Source organism: Camelus dromedarius, chromosome 8 (genome assembly GCF_036321535.1).
Source record: "Camelus dromedarius isolate mCamDro1 chromosome 8, mCamDro1.pat, whole genome shotgun sequence".
Lineage (NCBI taxonomy): Eukaryota > Metazoa > Chordata > Mammalia > Artiodactyla > Camelidae > Camelus > Camelus dromedarius.
In genome coordinates, this window is record NC_087443.1 from 15,605,539 (window position 1) to 15,624,523 (window position 18,985).

Genomic DNA, 18,985 nt, shown 5'->3' on the forward strand with positions numbered 1-18,985 from the left:
GCATCAGATCCCTTTGCCAGCAGCTCTCTTAAGAGGCAGCCCAGGGGAGAAGCGGGGCAGCAGTGGGGCCCGGGGCTTCCTGGGTGTGGATTCTCCTCGCTCACACTCACACTGAGCGCGTCCTTGGCTCTGCTGCTGTCGTGGGGCACCTGCGCCTCCTGCAGGGAGGTGGCACGGGGTTCTCCATGGACCAGTTCCTGTCCCGTCCCTTGTGTTGAGTCCTGTAAATACAGTGCCCAGAGGCCAGGCAGCAGCCTCAGAACCCTGTCTGGTTGTCCGACCCATAAGCAATCTCCAGTCCTGACACACATCCACCACTGTCTGCACAGACCTCCTTCAGGGGCAGAAAAGCTGACAAAGTGGGAGCCTTGTATTCCCATTGACACAGAGAAGATGCCCCTCAGGGGTCCTCTTTCCCCCTTATCAGCCCTGTCCTTGGGTGCGGCCATGACAGGACCACCAGGTTACCAAGTGTTCAACAAGCCATTCCTGCCCAGAGGGGACACCTCCTCTCAAGTCCCCCTTCAGCGACATGGAGATGAGGGAAAGCGGGCCTGCCCAGGGAGGGCCCCCAATGGAGGCCGGTCCCACACTGGCCTTCTCCAGGCCACCCTGCGTTACCTTAGGTGACCTGCGCAAAATAGGCCACAGGCGTCTGGGTGGAGGGTTCCACAGACGCCTACAGCCACCGAAGAACCTCGCAGTCCAGGGTTTCCTGGCGGAGAAGCCCCGGGAGACCGGGAAACAAGAGGAGAATATCCTGTGTCTTCAACTGTCTCCAGCCAAGTGCGCTGGCTCTGGAGCCGTCACTAGAATGTGGGTGCCTGGTAACCAGGTTCCATTTCGGTTGGGGTCTGTGAAGGATGTGATGTCACTTCCTGGGGTCCACTTCCTGGAAGCCCCTCCTCAGACAACACCTCCACACACTGCCCTCAGGGCTGCTTGCCTGCTCACGCCCTTCTCCACGTGAACCCGCATCTTGCACAGTTATAGCAGCCCCGCCGTCTCTAGAGCTGCCGGGGAGGGTCTGCATGCAGCTTTGAGGAGACGCCCTGGCTTCCAGACTCCACCCCTCATACTTACCTGTTCTCCATCCTGGGGAAGTCCTGGTGTGTGTCCAGGCCCGTGTGTCTCCCCAGCTGCACAGTGGGAATGATTCTAGCAAGTACTTCCAGGGACGTCCTGAGGTGCAAGTGGAATAAGGCCTAAAAAATTGGAGAGTGATGTCACCTGGAGGTGTTGCCTGCGACCCAAGTTATCTTCCTCTGACTTCCTCCTCCATGGCTGTTCCTCTTAGGATGTGACGCGATAATTCTTATTCAATGTCATTGTACACGGGTGTCTATGTGTGTGTCTTTGTTGGTATGTGTGTGTGTGTGTGTGTGTGTGTGTGTGTGTGTTTGTGTGCCTAAACCAGTGCTCACACTCTGTGTCGCCAGTAGGAAACTGTCCCCACACAGGAGAAATGGGCAAGAGCATCCTGAGGTCTGAGGGTTTCAGTTCTCTAAAGCAAATGGAATGAGAAATTCTGAGGCCCTTGCTGGAAGTTTAGAGCTCGTGAGTCAAGGCCATGCAGGTAGCAGGGCTGGAACTGGGATTATAGACAGCCTGTGTCCACTGTGCACACTCAGTAGCACAGTCCTGGGAGCAGGAAAACTATCCACTTCTCTGATTACACAGTCTGGCACGCTGAACTTCTCCAGCTGGATATGCAGAGACCCAGGGACAGATGGGCAGATGGAGGCTGACATCACTAGAGTGACGTGACCATCTCGTTGGCTGCTTCCTTGCCTTCATGGAGCTTCCGTCCACGTAGGAGGAAGGCCAGCGGGTAAACTGAATGACAAGGAAGGATGTAATCAGGAAGTAATAACTGCTCTGATGGAATACACTGGGGACGTGAGAGAGAGCAAGGCCACGGGCAGCATGGCACGGAGCAAATGACAGTAGGGACCTCATGACCTGGGGGCCCGAGATCCTCAACTCGGCATCAGAGATAGCAAGGTGAGGCCGAGAGAGGGTGCCCACCCACAGGGAGCTGGCCTCTACCTCTAGCTCCGTGTGGCGCTCTGGCCTAGCTGCTTACCATGGTCACTGCCTCCTGTTCGTGGGCACAGATGCGGCTGGACTCCATTTCCCGGCCTCCCTGGCAGTCGGGCGCGCTCAGCTGTTGAGGTCTAACGGTGGCATGTGAACTTCAGCACAGCCCATAAAGATCTCCCACACGTTCCCCTTCACGTCCTCCTTCACGTCCTTGAGACCTGAGAAGCCATATGTCGAAGATGATCGATTCAGCGGATAAAAAGAACCTGGATCCCCGAACTCTGGCTAGGAGAAGAGCTACCCACCAAGGAAGATAAACCCATCTTGGACGTTACGCAAGGGAAGAAAAGCCCGGGATTGTATTAAGCCACTGAGATATTGGGGGTTACACGTTCAGGCAGCTCACACGCCACTGAATCGCTGAAGCCACTGTGTCATTGCCACGGCTGCTCATTTGGCCCTTTCTCAGCCTTATCGTATTACCACTTACCTTTTTCCTTTCAGGTCACTTTTCCTTCCTATAGGTCCCACTCCCTCAACTGGGATGGCAACAGGGCAGTCAGAGGTTTGCCCTTGTAAGGTGAGTGCTTTCTCTGTTCTCTGCTCCTTAAAGCGGATTCTGCCTTCACTGCTGTAGCATGTCAATGGATGCTCTTAGGGCCCTTGAAGCCATTTGTACTTTTAGGTGGAGGAATGCTTATTGCTCTGTCTTTCAGTTTGCTTAGACGACATGCTTTCTACACTACCACGAATACGGTCCTTATCTCAGTCCTTCCCCAAATTGTGATCATGTCTGAACTAGCGGGGCCCGGGTGAGTATGACAGAACTGCTCATACGCTGCTGTAGCTGCTCATTTCCATGTCCGACTGTACGCTTTTTCAGGACAGGGAGTATTTCCTGGGCACCAGGCACAGTATCAGGCACATAGGAGGCGTTCAACGAATGCTCGCTGAAGGAACGAATAGGGTCACTCCACGTCGTCAAACACACCAGGATGCTATGGAAATAACCCGAAGCTTTTTCTCCCCCCTGCACTTTTTGGTATTTTATTTAAAAAGGTTGATTTATATAGACAGGTATTTGGGCAATTAATGAATCTTTCTTTATAATTTTGTCAATTTCCCATGTAGAGCACAATTTTTCAGGGATACATGAACATACCCATATTCATTGGAACAATGTCTTTGGCTGTGAGCTACCACAAGATCCTGTATGTATTTCCCTGTGCTATACAGTATAATCTTGTTCATCTATTCTGCATCTGCCTGTCAGTGTGTGCACATTTCGAACTCCCGGTCTGTCCCGTCCCACGCCCCTCCCGCTTGGCAACCACAAGTTTGTTTTCTATTTGTATGAGTCTGTTTCTGTTTTGTATTTATGTTCTTTTCTGTTCCTTTTTTTCCCTTCAAAATCATCTTTAAAGCAACAGCCTAGGGAAGCCTGCTTCCAAGATGTCGAAGGCGTGGCCCGGGCTTCCCGCACAGAGCTTGGGGCAGGGGGCAGGGGCGGTATGGGCTGTGCGGGGAGGGCCAGAACAGGAGGGGAGAAATCTGCGGAGCAGGGGCAGGGGAAGGGCTGGGCCAGGAGCGGAGAGCCCGGTTGGGGCGGTCTCGGCTGTGCGGGGTGAGCTGGGGCGGGGGGCGGCGTCTGCTGCGCGGGGAGAGCCTGGGCAGTGGGCAGCCTCAGCCGGGCGGGGAGATCTGGGGCGGGGAGGACCGAGGCGGGGAGAGCCTGGGCGGGGGTCGTTCTCGGCCTCGCCGGAAAGCCGGGGCTTGTGGGGCGGGGCGATCTCGGCTGTGGCGAGACAGCCTGGGAGGGGGGCGCCCTTGGCCGCTCGGGGAGATCTGGTGCGGGGGTCGTTCTCGGCCGCGCCGGGAAAGCCGGGGCATGGGGCGGGGGGCGATCTCGGCTGTGGCTGGACAGTCTGGTCCGGAGGCGGCCTCTGCCGTGCGGGAGAGCCGTGGCGCGGGGAGAGCCGGGGCGGGGTTCGGTCTCCGCTGCGCAGATCGTGGCGGCTGGGGCCTGCGGGCGGGCTGCTGTGGACAGCGCTGAGCCGCCTGCCGAGACTGTTGAGAGGCGCGCGACTCCCGGAGGCTTGGCCTGAGGTGGCTGCTGGGGGCTCGGTGCCTGCCTGGAGGCCGCAGGGAGAAGGCGGGCCTGGGGCTGGGGCTGGCGGCCCTCCAGCTCCGACAAGGGACCTGTGCCCGCGCACTACCAGCTAGTCTTCACCTGCGATGTCTGTGGGACTGGGTACTCCAAGCATATCTCCAAGCTTGCCTATCACCAGGGTGTGGTCATTGTGACCTGTCCTGGCTGCCAGACCCACCACACCACCCCGGACAACCTGGGTTGGTTCTCGGACCTGGATGGGAAGAGGAATATTGAAGAAATCCTGGCAGTCAGAAGGGAGAAGGTATGCCAAGTGGCTGGCAAGGGGGTCCAGGAGCTTGTTTTAGAGGCTGCGGGGTCCCCCAAATCCACCAGTGCTGTGGCAGGGGCTGAGGACCAGGATCCCACCCACCCTGGCAAGAAGGAGACCAGCTGACTCACCTTCTGCCTTCAAGAACTATACTCTGGCCCTGGGCTGCTCTGGACGTGCCAATTTTTTTTTTTTTTTTTTTTTTTTTTTATCAGTAGCTATCGTTTGCAGATGTGGGGCCTGGGGGTCTCCTGCTCTCCCTGGTTCTGGAGTCAGAAGGACTCCCGAGAACCCTCTGTGGGCTGCAGCTGGGGCCTTCTGCAGCTACAGGCCATGTCCCAGTGGGAAGGGGCTGGACTTGGAGTCTGCGCCCCTCCTGGCTGTGGCTGTGTGGCCTTGGGCAGGTCACTTTGCCCCTGTGGGCCTCTGTCTTCCTGTCTCCAGATGAAAATGCTCAGAGCGCCACCTTGTCAGGAGGACAGGCAGAAAGACAAGACTCAGAACAGACATGGGGTGGCTCAGTCCTGCCCCAAATGTCAAGGTCCCCGTCTTGCTGGTTCTCAGGGATTCCAGGAAAGGATGGCCAGTTAGCCAGTGTACTTCCCGGGTGCAGGATCAGCACCCCCACACCCATCTGCAGATCTTGTCCCTCTGGCCAGACGCAAGGAGGCCCCACAGATCCTTCTGTGGCACCTGCTGTCCCCTGGACAGCACTGGTGAACAAGTGCCAACTTCAGCCCTGACTTTTGGCCACTGGCCAAGCGGTCAGGAAAGCAGGCCACTCGCTGTCACCACTGACAGGCCAGGCAGCCGTGGTGACAAGGGGCGTGTGTGCGAGGGGTGCTTTCTGATGGGCGGTGGGCCGCGTGCCCCGCATTTGTCTCCCAGCCTTGTCTGACTGTCTTCTCAGGATGTTCCTGTGTTTATGAGAGCGTGTTTATTTCCAGAAGCCTTCTGGGCAGTGTGAGCTTCAGCATTAATCACCCAGCCACCATCTCACAGGATCCCAGCAGGATGCGCGCTCCCAGTTGCCAACCCCCTCGCCCCCGGTCCTCAGCATGGTTCTCGAGGCACTGGCAGTCTGTGCTCTGACTCGGTTACCCCCGTCCTTCCCCTTGGCGAACAAGCCTGGATTATTCCAGCCCAGAGCCCCCTGTTCCATTTGTGAAGTCCAACCTGGAGGCTGAGCCAGCAGCCCCACCACTGCCTGTTCTCCTGTGCCACAGAAGCCCCAGGTGACCCACTGGCCTTGAAATGCCTGATCTGCAGGGCTGGGTAGAGGCATGGCTGCTTTGCTGACCCCAGACAGTTAGGACCTGAATTCGGGGAGGTCCTGGGGGCTGGCTGGACTCTGAGAGTGCAGGGCTGGACCTTGGAGGGCCACTGGGACCAATCCCGCCCTCCACGGATGCGGAAACAGAGGCCTGTGGTTTGGACATGTATGCTAGCCGTTTTTTATTGTCTGTTTTCTGACACTTTGACATCTGGGTCCCACTGACCCTGGAGGGGCTGCCCCTCCCAGGGCTAGTCAGTTCCTAGAGACAGTAGAAGATGCCAGTGAGCACACCCAGGGCGGGGACAGACAAGTAGGGGCAGCCCCTCCACCCAGAGATGCTGATTCCTCCCACCTGCTAGTCCTGCCTCCCTGTTGCTCGCCATGGAAACCACAGGAGAGGCTCTTGCCCACTTTTTCCCCTCCCCTGCCTCCTGACCCGCGAGGGCCCTGCTGATGCTCCTCCAAGGGCAGTGCCCCATCTGCACGGATGCTTCTCAGCCCAGCCAGGGCCCAGTGGTCCAAGTGAGCCCACTTTGTGCGAGGCCAGGCTGCCACTGACTTCAAGACTTCAGAAAGACATCTCAGATGCGAAGGGACCCATCACAGGAATGTCCATATGTTTTTCCTTCTAAGCCATGACTCAGGAGTAAAAGCAAAATAACATTGTGTTCAGATCCAAGAGACTCAGAGAGTTTGCCGCTGTCAGGCTGTCACTGAGAGTGAGGACGGTTGGATTGAAGGAAGAAATGAACGAATCCCAGAAGGAACGAGTGGAGCGTGAGACACGAGGTGGGGAAATGGGTGAGGGCAGGTCTGTCTGACAGTCATGACTGTGTAAATCAAGCATCGGGGGTTAGTAAGAACGATTATCATGAGTAATGAGAAGGCAAAAACCTCTGTGGTTCGGTGTTGTGTCCTGGCCATCACCGGCCACCCTACCAGGGCTCAGGAAGCCTGAGCTGAGGTAGAAAGGGCAGAAAAATACCTATATACTAGTCACTCACATCCATCTGTGTAAGAAGAATTGTGCACCATGAACAAGTGGGAAAGATTCCTGGAATGCAGGGTGGCTTCACCCTAGAAAAATGCATGAGTATATACTCCATTCCATTAACAGTGTGAGGAGAAAAAACAGGATCATCCCAATGAATGCCGAGAAGGAAATGGATGAATTCACCACCATCTTCTGAATTTCATGGAAACATGAGAAATTTAAAGGGTCATATACACACAATGTTTTTTTCTTCAATAACTCTAGCCCAACTGGATAATAACAATTTTTAGAAGTATCACAGCATTATATACTGCGTTATAGCACAATATCACTTCAAACTGTTCCTCATGCTGTGCGTCAGGTCTTTTAGAGCCTCATCAGAGAAATGGCTCCATTTAGTAGGGATGCTCATTGCAAGAAAAACATGCTTCCTTTATGCCATCGAATTTAACATAGATTGTTCAGGAGAAACCCCCCCATTATGACAGTCATGCAGAGCGGTATTTCTCCATGTGGTGACTGATTCCTAAATTCAGTCCCATAGTGGAACTACAGGTCTGTAGGATCTAATATTCTGACTTTGGATCCCTGAGGGAGTCAGAGGTGTCCCCTGAGTCCTAGAGTGGAGAGCCACACAGCAGGAGAGTCAAGGGGGCCAAAATGAGAACGGAAGTGAGAGCAGATGGTGAGATGTGATGTGGGAGAGCCCTGGGATCATGTGGGTCCTGGCTGAGGGGCTCTGTGGGAAGGTCTTCAGGAGTAAACGGCCTGGCAGGTGTGGCAGGTGAGGAAGGTGCCTATGTATGATCACCTCCTGTCAGGAAAGCTCCAGGAGTGGCCCCATTTCAAATATATTCCCGAACCTGTCCTATCTTCCCTCCCAACTGTATTCACTCAGCAATACGTGTACATCTTCTTGGCCAAGTGCTGGGCTGGAGATCTGTAATATGCTCAAAACCAGGCATAGACTCTGCTCCCAGGTGGCTGAGCGTTCGTTATACTACAATCCAGGGAAAGCCGTTGTAGGTAGAGGAGCAGGTAATTGAAATCAAAACCTGTCCCTCTCCCGCAGTTCTTATCATCACTGTTCTTTCTTCTGACACTTTAGGATACACAGGATTGTAGCAAAGCGCCCCAGGCGAAAGCAGACTCAGTGCTCTGGGGATAGAAGTCGATGCGGACCCACCTTGGCTGTGCTGAGCAGGAGAAATTCCCCGGTGAGTGACTCTCACCGAGACCTACTGCCCTGCTTCAATTGTCTCCTAGGGATTCAGGGACAACCCCACTGTCCTGTGAGCAGACCTCTTTCTACCCAAATCTACATCACACACACACAAGGCAACATGAATTAAAATATCTCTACTACATTGCACTGATTGTCAAAGTCTTTTATTTAAATAGATATTTACAAACGCAGACGGTTGGAGGGAGAGAGGAAGGGACAGAGGTGGACACAGATGGGTGCTGGACACAGACTAACACATGTCTGTGTATCCCAAGGGACAACTTCCACTCAGTGGCCAACTTCTTTTTGTGAATTACAGTGTATTGAGATTAGACCTGAAATGAGATTGAAGGAAAAAACCAAAGCTCTATAGCTTAAAGAAATCCTCACTTTCTAAAACATGTTCTGAGGGGGGCTAAATTGGGAAGGACCACGTTGGAATGGAACAGTGTTTCTCAGAAGCAGTGACACCCCTCCCTCTGGTGGCCATATGGGAATGGCAAGTGAGCTGCTGGCTCCATGGATGTCGGACAAACAGGCAACATTCACACAAACACAACATCAGTCTCACTGCTGGAAAAAAACAAACCCTCTAAGATCAAAATTCGGGGTTGCCTTCTATGTCCTTGTCTTGATCATGACATGACCGGCCACTTACCAAGGGCGGGGTCTCAGGGAGTGTTGATGGAGGCCCTGAGCTGGGCACCGGGTCCACAGCAGACAAGGGAGAGGAGGCCGCTGCCTCACAGGACCTGCAGGGAGAGATTGGGAACATGCTGGGTTCACTTGTCCACATCCCCGCCCGGTGTGCCTGGTGCAGAGAAGTGAGTGTATCCAAACAAAGACATGTAGGGCACTTTGATGTTTCTATTAACAATAAAACACAAACACAACAGGCCGCAAGGAATATGTTATCACCTCTAAGAGTAATCCGGAATTGTAAATCACAGACACCTCAAGAACAGTGGGCGTCCCGGGCCTGAAGGCGACGGGAGGCAGCAGAGCCTGACTGATACTTACAGCGCGTCCCTCTGCTCTGGCTCTGGTGCTGTTGCAGGCAGGAGAGCTGGAGCTGGCTCTCCATCCAGAGGGGCTTCCCCAGCGGGTTCTGGAGCTGGTGCTGTAGCTCCAAGAAGGGAAACTCTCATCAATAGGACTGCTTTCCCACGTGTCTCCCAAAGCCAGGGGAGCCCTCACTGCTACTCAATCAACTCTCACTCCCTGACTCCACCCCCAGGGAGTCTTCCCAGACTCTGCTCTGTGGGGTCCAGTGCCTTCCCCTCCCCACCCACCAGATCCCCCACCCTGCATCCTGCTCACCATCACTGTCTGCCTCTGGGAGCTCCAGTTGCTCCAGCTGTGCCAGGAGGAGGTGGGCCTGCTGCTCCAGGTCGGAGCCAGGCATGCTGAGCTCTACGTAAGCGACAATGGTCTTAAGGCATGGGAATTCTGGAGGCTGGTGGAAATCGTCTGGGTACTGGAACAGCCAGGTGCCCAGGATGGAGGACATGGCCCTGGGGGTAGTCAGGGGGACACCAGGGTCAGAGGCTTGGCCTTTCCTACCATGCTGGGCTCCCAGGGTAGCCCTGCGGGGACCTGGGCCTTTTTGCCTTTGGCTCCTGCCCATCCAGAGGCCGGCTCTGCTCCATGTCCCATCTCAGCTGGCAGTGTGGGCAGAGGCGGGCTTGGACACAGAGGAGGGGCTGCTACCAGCCTTCTGAAGGGACAGCCCTGGCTCAGTGGTGTGACCACCTGTCCACCACTTCAGGGACAACTGTCACACTGCTATGTCCCTCTCCCTGCCCCTCCCCACTGGATGGCACATCTGTGAGGACAGGCAGGCTGTGCGTTCTGGGCACTGCCCTCTAAGGGACACGGGAGCTGCTCTATCAGTGCCTGAGCCAGGAGGGAACAGACAGGCTGTGTCGGCCATCCAGGCTGCCCACGGGCCTCCTAACTCCACAGACTTTAGCTCCTGCACCTGCTGGCTGCAGAATCCTCCAGGGACCCTGCCTGGGTCTCCTTCTGCCCCTGCCACTCAGCATCATCAGGATGGGCTCAGCTGTCCCCTGAGGCTCACTGGGTCCCCTGAGCACCAGCTGAGTCCCCACCATTGAGGCTCCACAAGATGGTGGGCAGGATGCTCTCCACCCCTTGCATTCTGTGTCTCCCAAAGGGCGTGTGGGCAGGGATGGGATGTGTAGGGGATGGTTGTGGGTTTTCTTCAGGGTTGACTCTTTCCTCTGACCTCCCAGCTGCCCCTCACAGCACCACAGTCCCATCCACAGCTCTCTGGGTCTCGTCTCCTCTTTGCCAGGGGAAGCCCTAGGACTTTTGCTCTCAAACCAGACTCACTGGATATGTGGGATCCTGGATTCTGCCCACCTTGGACCAACCAGAGAGCCCAGAGCTTCACACACTATTTGGGGAAGGAGTCCTTCCCGCTTCAATCCAAAAGACTCACTGTTTCAGCTGGTGCAGGGGTCCCCCGTCCTCTTCCATAACAGGGAGGATGCATCCGTATCTAGAGGAGAGCAGGAAGGCGTCACATGGACTGTCCCGAGCACACTAGCTGGATGTGCTGTCTAGTGTGACAGTGTGACACCCCAGAGAATGGAAGCCCTGGAGGGCAGGGCTGATGTCTGCTCGATGCATTAAATGATGGTTGTTCCTAGAAAAGCCCCTCGCCCTGGGGGCCCTTCCTATACATTGGAGGAATGAGTGAGTGAGCCCACCCGGCCCCACAGCGCACATCTGAGTGGGCCTGGGACCCCACTTGTCCCTCCCAGGGATCCCTGCTCTCACTCTCCCAGGACAGGGACAGCTAATGGCGTCACAGATCCCCTTTGAAATGGGAAAACAGTTCCACCCAAGGCCAAAGTCCCAGTGACACAGGAGGCAGACGCTAGCTCTTGGGCAGGAGGACAATGACAAATTCGCACAACCACAGCCCCGCCAGCTGCTCTTGCCCTGAGCCAGGTCCCCAGAGAGCACCTTCCGTGAAGGTCTCCCTCTGATCCTACCCTCCTAGGGCCTGATCCTCTCTTGACCCCAGGGTGCAGGGGGGGAATCTGAGGCTTAGGGATGTAGAGGAACAATGCCTCATGGCACTGCTGGTAGGTGGCCAGGTCCCCAATGTCCCATGAAGACAAAGTGCTCAACTTCGGAACAGATGGTCCAGCACCTGCTGGGCGGTGGCAAAAGTTCGACAATTGCCCAGAAATGTGTTCACATAGGAGGGGTGGCCACCCAGGACGGCAGGCACCAGCTTTGCCACCAGCTTCTCCAGCCTGTGTCGCTGGAGGCTTCAAGCCTTGCAGGCTTCATCCCTGCTCCCTGATTGTCCAGCTACACCCTGGGGTGGAAAGTGGAGAGATGTGAATCAGAGGCAGCACCGGGGACCCCCTGGCACTTGGGGCTGGAGATTAGACCGAATCCTCAAGCCGCAAGCTCTTGTGACTGAGGTGGAACAGGGGAGCCCTGAGCAGATCCAAGGTTCTCGGCATCACCAGTACAAGGGGCGAAGGGCGATGATGAAATGCATCAGTGCCTCAGATCCCTGTGTCAGCACCGCAGTGCCGGCCCCTCCCTGCATGCACCACTTCATCCCCGTGACTGCGGTCACACATCCCATTCTAGGGATGAGAACACAGCGGCTGAGCCTGGGGTGGGTGGGCTCAGGATATTCAGTTTAATGTGGACACGTGGGGATGTAGAAGAAACAGGACAACGTGTAGAAAAATGCAGAAACACCCTTGACTGTACATATACTGAAGTTCTGTCCAAGTCTCTTTCTCAGATTTGGACTCATATGTGGGCACTGACTTTGCGTCTGGCCAAGGAAGGGCCTGGGTTGTGACGGCAGATGGGGGAGACGGGGCATCAGATCCCTTTGCCAGCAGCTCTCTTAAGAGGCAGCCCAGGGGAGAAGCGGGGCAGCAGTGGGGCCCGGGGCTTCCTGGGTGTGGATTCTCCTCGCTCACACTCACACTGAGCGCGTCCTTGGCTCTGCTGCTGTCGTGGGGCACCTGCGCCTCCTGCAGGGAGGTGGCGCGGGGTTCTCCATGGACCAGGTCCTGTCCCGTCCCTTGTGTTGAGTCCTGTAAATACAGTGCCCAGAGGCCAGGCAGCAGCCTCAGAACCCTGTCTGGTTGTCCGACCCATAAGCAATCTCCAGTCCTGACACACATCCACCACTGTCTGCACAGACCTCCTTCAGGGGCAGAAAAGCTGACAAAGTGGGAGCCTTGTATTCCCATTGACACAGAGAAGATGCCCCTCAGGGGTCCTCTTTCCCCCTTATCAGCCCTGTCCTTGGGTGCAGCCATGACAGGACCACCAGGTTACCAAGTGTTCAACAAGCCATTCCTGCCCAGAGGGGACACCTCCTCTCAAGTCCCCCTCCAGCGACATGGAGATGAGGGAAAGCGGGCCTGCCCAGGGAGGGCCCCCAGTGGAGGCCGGTCCTACACTGGCCTTCTCCAGGCCACCCTGCGTTACCTTAGGTGACCTGCGCAAAATAGGCCACAGGCGTCTGGGTGGAGGGTTCCACAGACGCCTACAGCCACCGAAGAACCTCGCAGTCCAGGGTTTCCTGGCGGAGAAGCCCCGGGAGACCGGGAAACAAGAGGAGAACATCCTGTGTCTTCAACTGTCTCCAGCCAAGTGCGCTGGCTCTGGAGCCGTCACTAGAATGTGGGTGCCTGGTAACCAGGTTCCATTTCGGTTGGGGTCTGTGAAGGATGTGATGTCACTTCCTGGGGTCCACTTCCTGGAAGCCCCTCCTCAGACAACACCTCCACACACTGCCCTCTGGGCTGCTTGCCTGCTCACGCCCTTCTCCACGTGAACCCGCATCTTGCACAGTTATAGCAGCCCCGCCGTCTCTAGAGCTGCCGGGGAGGGTCTGCATGCAGCTTTGAGGAGACGCCCTGGCTTCCAGACTCCACCCCTCATACTTACCTGTTCTCCATCCTGGGGAAGTCCTGGTGTGTGTCCAGGCCGGTGTGTCTCCCCAGCTGCACAGTGGGAATGATTTTAGCAAGTACTTCTAGGGACGTCCTGAGGTGCAAGTGGAATAAGGCCTAAAAAATTGGAGAGTGATGTCACCTGGAGGTGTTGCCTGCGACCCAAGTTATCTTCCTCTGACTTCCTCCTCCATTTCTGTTCCTCTTCTGATCCTACCTTATAATCCTTATGTAATGTACAGTGGTGCATTTCTGTCTGTGTTTGTCTTTGTGTGTGTGTGTGTGTGTGTTTCTAAGCCAGTACTCATACTTTGTGTGACCAGCAGAACACTGCTCCAGAATGGGAGGGATTTGCAAGAGCACCCTGAAGTCTCAGGGTTTCTAATTTCCAAAGCAAACTAAATGAGTGGTCTTAGGCCCTGGCTTGGATTTCAGAGCTCACAACTGAAGGCCATGCAGGTAGCAGGGCTGAACCTGCGTGCAAAGGCAGTCTGGTTCCACTATGCACACTTATTGCCATGGTGCTGTGGGCAGGGAAACTGTCCACTTCTCTAGTCAAACTGTCTGCCATCTTAACTTCGGTTGGACATGCAGTGACCTGGGGACACACGGGCTTATGGTGGCTGTCATCACCAGACAGACTTGAAAATCTCATTTGCTAGTTGCATTATGTTCCTGTCTTTAAATACCTCTCCCCAAGACTGAGGCTGGCTGTCAGGTTTTATCCAGGCCCAGTCCTGGTAGAACCAGAGGTGAGGTCACCAGGAACAAGAGGCTCTTTACTCAGCTGGAGTAGCTCAGCTTTCTTGTAACCCCCTGAGGAGCAGTTTCTCCCAGTGTCTTCATTATAAAGTGGTCTCAGATTTGCAGTTTGTTTAGATGCCTTGTATCATTTATATCATGTAGTATGTATTCTTGTCTGTCTGACTGACTTCCGTTAGTATGACTGTCTCTAGGTTTCCTAGACATACACCCAAATGTTCACAGCAGCACTATGTATGACAGCCAAGACAGAGAAGGAACCTAAATGTTCACTGACAGATGAGTGAATAAGGAAGACATCATATATGCACACAATGAAATACTACTCAGCCATAAAAAAGAATGAAGTAATGTCATTTCCAGGAACATGGTTGGACATGGTGTTTATCATACTCAGTGAAGTAAGTCAGGCAGAGAAAGACAAATACTTCACTGGTATGTGGAATCTAAAAAAATGATACACATTGACTTATTTATAAAACAGAAACAGTCTCACACACATAGAAAACAAACTATGGTTACCAGGATGAAAGTGTTGGTGAGGAGGGTTAAAGTAGGAGTGTGGGATTAGCAGGTTCACATGACTATACAGAAAACAGATAAACAACAAGGACCACTTTATAGTACAGGAAACTATATCCAGTAACTATTAATAACCTATAATGACAAGAATATGAAGAACAATATATATACATGTATAACTGAATCACTGTGCTATACAGCAGGAACTAACACAACACTGTAAACCTGATACACTTCAATAAGCCATGGGGATGGAGAGGGTGCAGGGATCCCAGAGGACACACAGCTGCCCAGCCCTGATGGTGGTGGGGGCTGAAGAATGATGATGGGAGGCCTCCAGGCAGAAGTTCTTCTGAAGGGAATGAATGGGGAATCATATGATGGGATTGATGGCTTAGCTCATCAGGACCACGGTACCAAGTGACACGGAGAATGGACCAGAACAGGTGAGGAGGGAAGCTGGTGCCTCCTTGGGAGGCTGTCACAGGAACAGACAGGAGGGAGGGAGTGTGAATGAGGCTGGGCCCAGGCCCTGAGGTGGGGGAGAAGGGGAAGAATCAGAGGGGGAAGATTGAGGAGAGGTGACACTAAGGATCTGGTGATCAGTTAGCCCAGAAGTGGAGGGAGACAAAAGGGAGACAATCCCCAGATTTCTGGCAGAGGAAACTGGGTGGATGGTGCTGCCATTCCCCACACACAACACACAGAAAGAGCAGGTTGAGGGAAAGATGATGGCTTTCCTTTTGGACGTGATGCTAACTTGTCTGTAGGGCTCTGACTCTGAGTCCAGCTGCCTCGTGTCACTGTTAACTTTTAGAAATGCAATTTCTCAGGCCCTACCCCAGACCTCTTAGATCAGGAACTCTCTGGGTGTGTAGGGCGAGCAATCTGGGTGTTAACAAACCCTCCAGCCCTCCCAGGAAGGGTGTGCTGGTCAGTGTTTAACAACTCATTCCTGGGGAGAGGGTAGGAGCCCTGATTTTAGTGTCTGCCAACTCAGTGGTGGGAACCATCCCACCACAGTTGACTTCTAGCCACTCATCTGACTTCAGACCGAGTTGAGAAGAGACACAGCAATTGTCACCCTCAGGCAGCATGGTAGCTCCAAGTGGTTGTGCTGTGAACCTGGGGCCCCAGGACCACTGCTGGAGGCCAACTGCATGAACGTATCTACTAGGAAGGCAGATGTGTGGGCGTAAAGCTCGAGAGGGAGGACCTGGGGTGCAGAAGGTGTTTGGGAGACATCAGCGGAGATATTAACTCTGACCAGGTCAACACAGGGACACAAACATGAGTAATGAGCCTTGCTTACTGCCTTGAAAGAGTGTGCAGTCACTCAGACAGAAAGACAAAGAACCAACCATTGCAGAGAGAATGGCAGAAGTGCCGAGGGGGTGAGCCCCTCAACCTGGGAGGTTTCCTGGAGGAGGTGGCAGGACCTGGGTTTTCAAACACAGGAAGGGAATTAGGCAGGTAGAGAAGACGGAGGCCAGTGTCCCAGGCAGAAGGGAAGGCAGAGGGGAGAAAAGAACCATCAATGTCCAGGGGCTGCATGGGGGTGAGCACGGCTGATGGGAAGGGTGTGCACTGTCATGACAGAGGGGGAGGCCAGGGAAGTCAGGACCAGGATGGAACTTGTCTCAAGAGTGCAGAAATTAAACTTTATTTTCAAACCTATGAGCAATGGGTAAAGAATTGAAAGGAGTGGGGGCCTATGATCAAAACTGAAAGGTCATGCAACCTCCTTAATCATCATGCTCTATTTACTATGAAATAGCTTCTGCTCTTCAAACACATCAAGCTATTTTTCACCTCCAGGCCTCTTTGTGCACACTTCTATCTGCCTGGGAACCTCTTACACTAGCTCACCTCTGGGTTGACTTCGACAAAGTTCCACCCAAGTGTCACCTCCTCCGAAGGGCCCTCTGGGGCCATGACAGGAGTTAGAACAGGCCCCCTCAGTTCTCTCCATCACAGGGCCTCCTCCAGTTCCTTGTGAGAACTGGCATGAATCACAAGCTACAAGGATCTTAGTGGTTTCTGTGACTGAGTTTAAAATGTGTGCATTTCGACTACAATGTCAAAAGGAAAAACCCACTTGATTTCCCACAAATGAAAAAAAAAATTAATTGTGTTTAATGGCATTGAACTTTGCTCTCAAGGCCCTATTATAATGTTCTCCTAGCTCAGGATACTTGGTCCAATTTAGTAGGTATTTTTCAGAACTGCTTAAATGTTCTCTGCCCAGTTTAGAGTTTGACATCAATTTTAACAAAAACCCTCAGTTACTCAAGGTGTCTTCATATTCCTCTTCCCTTGTCTTCCCTTCCAATGGGCCCCTTAGGCACAGGGGAAGCTCACACACCACAATCCTTGGAAGGGGGACTGGAGAGGGAAAGGCCTGATGTGCTACTTCTGGATGCCAGCCTGTAACCTCTGACAGCCTCAGCTGCAGTGAGGAGGGGCAGGGCTTCCAAAATTAAACACAGAATTACCAACTGATCCAGCAATTCCACTTGTACAGCTAAATTTCCAAAAGAATTGTAACCAGGGTCCATGTTCACAGTAGCATTATTCTCAACAGCCTAAAGGGGGCAAACAGCATGTGTCCATCTGCCAATGAATGGTGGAATCATGTGTGGTGAACTCATATAGTGGAATATTATTCTACCTTGAAAAGGAATTCAGTTCTAAACTTAGGTTTAGCAGCGGGTAATGTGGGTGGGAAGGTATAAGCTGGGTATTTAAATTTGCTCCTCTTGGGGAGTGATGGAAATGTTAGCTTTCTTGATTGTGGTGATGGTGTCATTGGTGTATACAACTATCAAAATTCATCAAATTGTACATCTGAAGTAAGCGTCATTTACTGTTCAGGAATCTACCACAATAAAGGTGTTAAAAAAAAAAAAAAGAAAAAAATTAACATAATGGGAATGCAAAAAGGAAACATAGGAATTAAGTTCTGATACCTCCTACAACATGGGTGAATCTTGAAGAAGTGCACTAAGCAAAGTATGCCAGACTTTGGAAAGGAAAAATATTGCAAGATTCTGTTGCTGATGGATGTAACTGGTGTTCCAGTTTCTTGTCCTGTCCCAGAAAGAATTCAGAGGCAAGACACTGTGGTTAAAAAAGTCAAGTGAGAATTTTTTAAAGGATGGATAGTACACTCCCAGGGGAAGAGCAGGCAGCCTCAGGTGAGGGGCTGCCCTGAGTTTCTTTGGCAAGTTGGTTCCATAGGGTGTAAAAATAAATGGTTTGTGTATTATTTAGGGAGGGAAGGATCTGGGGTTATATTCCTTGATTTTTCAATCCCAACTCCACCTCCCCAAATGGAGGAGGGATTTTTGTCCTTATTTAGTCTGGATGGGAAGTGTCATGGTGTTGGCCAGTGGTGAGTTCTTCTAATCTGCAAGTCTAGTTTTATTGAAATGAGGGCATAATGTGCAAAAGGTTACATTCGGACACTGGAAATTCCTGCCTTTTCCCACCTTTCTTTGTTGCTTATCACCCCCAAAGTTGTGACCACTTATCAGCCCAGAGGTTCCTGCTTTTCTTTCTCTGCCCAGGGACCCCTGGTGCTTATATGATGTATGGTTTCCTGCATCTGGCCTGTGGCCCTCCTTTCTGTCCAAATCTGCCATTATTTCTGTGTCTTTCTCTGCTCTTATCCAGCTATCTGCCTGCTTTAACATCACTGCAGGACTTCTCACCAGCCTGAGCATTGGCAGGGAAGGAGCAGGTGGCTAGATCCCCCAGGACTCCCAGCCAGGCCTGTGATCACTGTGCTACAGAAGGTGGCACAGTCCTTGCCATGTGCCCAGGGTGGGGATTGGGAGGGGCTTCTGGTACTTTTAATACCCAAGTATTCTCCAGAGCAGTGTTTTTTCCCCACAGCCCTGTCCAGGCCATGAGTTTGGGGCCACACACAGGTTGGGATGGGAGGTGAGGGGCTGACCACAGGTAGTGTTGCTCAAGATGGGCCAGTAGCCCCGCCATCCACATTCCACAGTGGGGCCAGAGCAGGCTTTGTGTGCATCTTAATAAACTGTAACAGGCAGCAGCTCCTAACCTGTGTCCATCGTTGCCCTGACCCACAGGCGAGCCACACCCAGGCAGGCCCTGTGTAGCTAGGGATCCCCCACCCCACTGATATGAGCCTGGTGCCCAGAGCAGAGTTCCTGGATGTAGGCGGGCCTGGGTGATCTGCCCTTGTCCGGCCAGATGGGGAATCTTGTGCCTGCAGATTTTAGCTGGAAAACCTCAATGAGATGAGCTCCAAGCAGTGGCAAAGAAGAGTCTTGAGCCTCCCTGACCCACCCCCACTTCTGTGGCCTCCTCACCCAGCCTCAAGGCCTCCCTCTCCCTCAGGGATGTCCTCACCAATAGGAGTTCAGCTCCATCTTTCCTGTTACCTTTTTGTTCCTGGGAACTTTGCCTATTAAGTGTGACTCTCATAGATTTTGCGAATAAAGTAGGCTGTCAGGAACGGAGCTGTTGTCACAGGGCCCAGAATTAGAGAAATGGTTAAACTGCACCAAACCACCTCAAAGAAAGGGGTGGGACTTCCTGAGGACAAGACTGATGGGGAGTGTGAGGGCTGTGGGTCTAGGGGTTCAGGTTGGGGATGGGGTCTGGGAGAAAACAGCATGCTTCCTTCATGTGTCTGTGTCACACTCTGGTAATTCTCACAATATTTCATACTATTTCTTACTTTTTCACTTGTTATGATAATTTGTGATCAGTGATCCCTGATGTTACCATTACAAAAAGATT

At 53.1% G+C, this 18,985-nt stretch overlaps 1 protein-coding gene and 1 long non-coding RNA gene across 4 annotated transcripts; one reads left to right on the forward strand and one right to left on the reverse strand.

Moving 5' to 3' along the window:
* Nucleotides 1-3,686: 3,686 nt before the first annotated feature.
* On the forward strand, nt 3,687-8,110 carry LOC116155731 (uncharacterized). Of its 2 annotated transcripts, none has more exons than XR_010381886.1 (3): nt 3,687-4,457; nt 5,374-6,540; nt 7,842-8,110. It is a non-coding gene; the product is annotated as an uncharacterized LOC116155731 (long non-coding RNA). The 2 variants fall into 2 exon arrangements; XR_010381887.1 differs by having other exon boundaries at nt 5,411-6,540.
* LOC135321809 (ral guanine nucleotide dissociation stimulator-like) lies at nt 8,107-10,903 on the reverse strand. Of its 2 annotated transcripts, none has more exons than XM_064487905.1 (5): nt 10,423-10,903; nt 9,279-9,472; nt 8,979-9,084; nt 8,617-8,710; nt 8,107-8,293 (listed from the first exon to the last, which is right to left on the reverse strand). In XM_064487905.1, exons 1-5 carry the CDS (start codon nt 10,458-10,460, stop codon nt 8,288-8,290), a joined length of 438 nt encoding a protein of 145 aa, XP_064343975.1. In that variant the 5' UTR covers nt 10,461-10,903; the 3' UTR covers nt 8,107-8,287. The 2 variants fall into 2 exon arrangements, with proteins under 2 accessions (XP_064343975.1, XP_064343976.1); XM_064487906.1 differs by having other exon boundaries at nt 8,979-9,078; nt 10,423-10,902.
* Between the last annotated feature and the right edge of the window lie 8,082 nt (nt 10,904-18,985).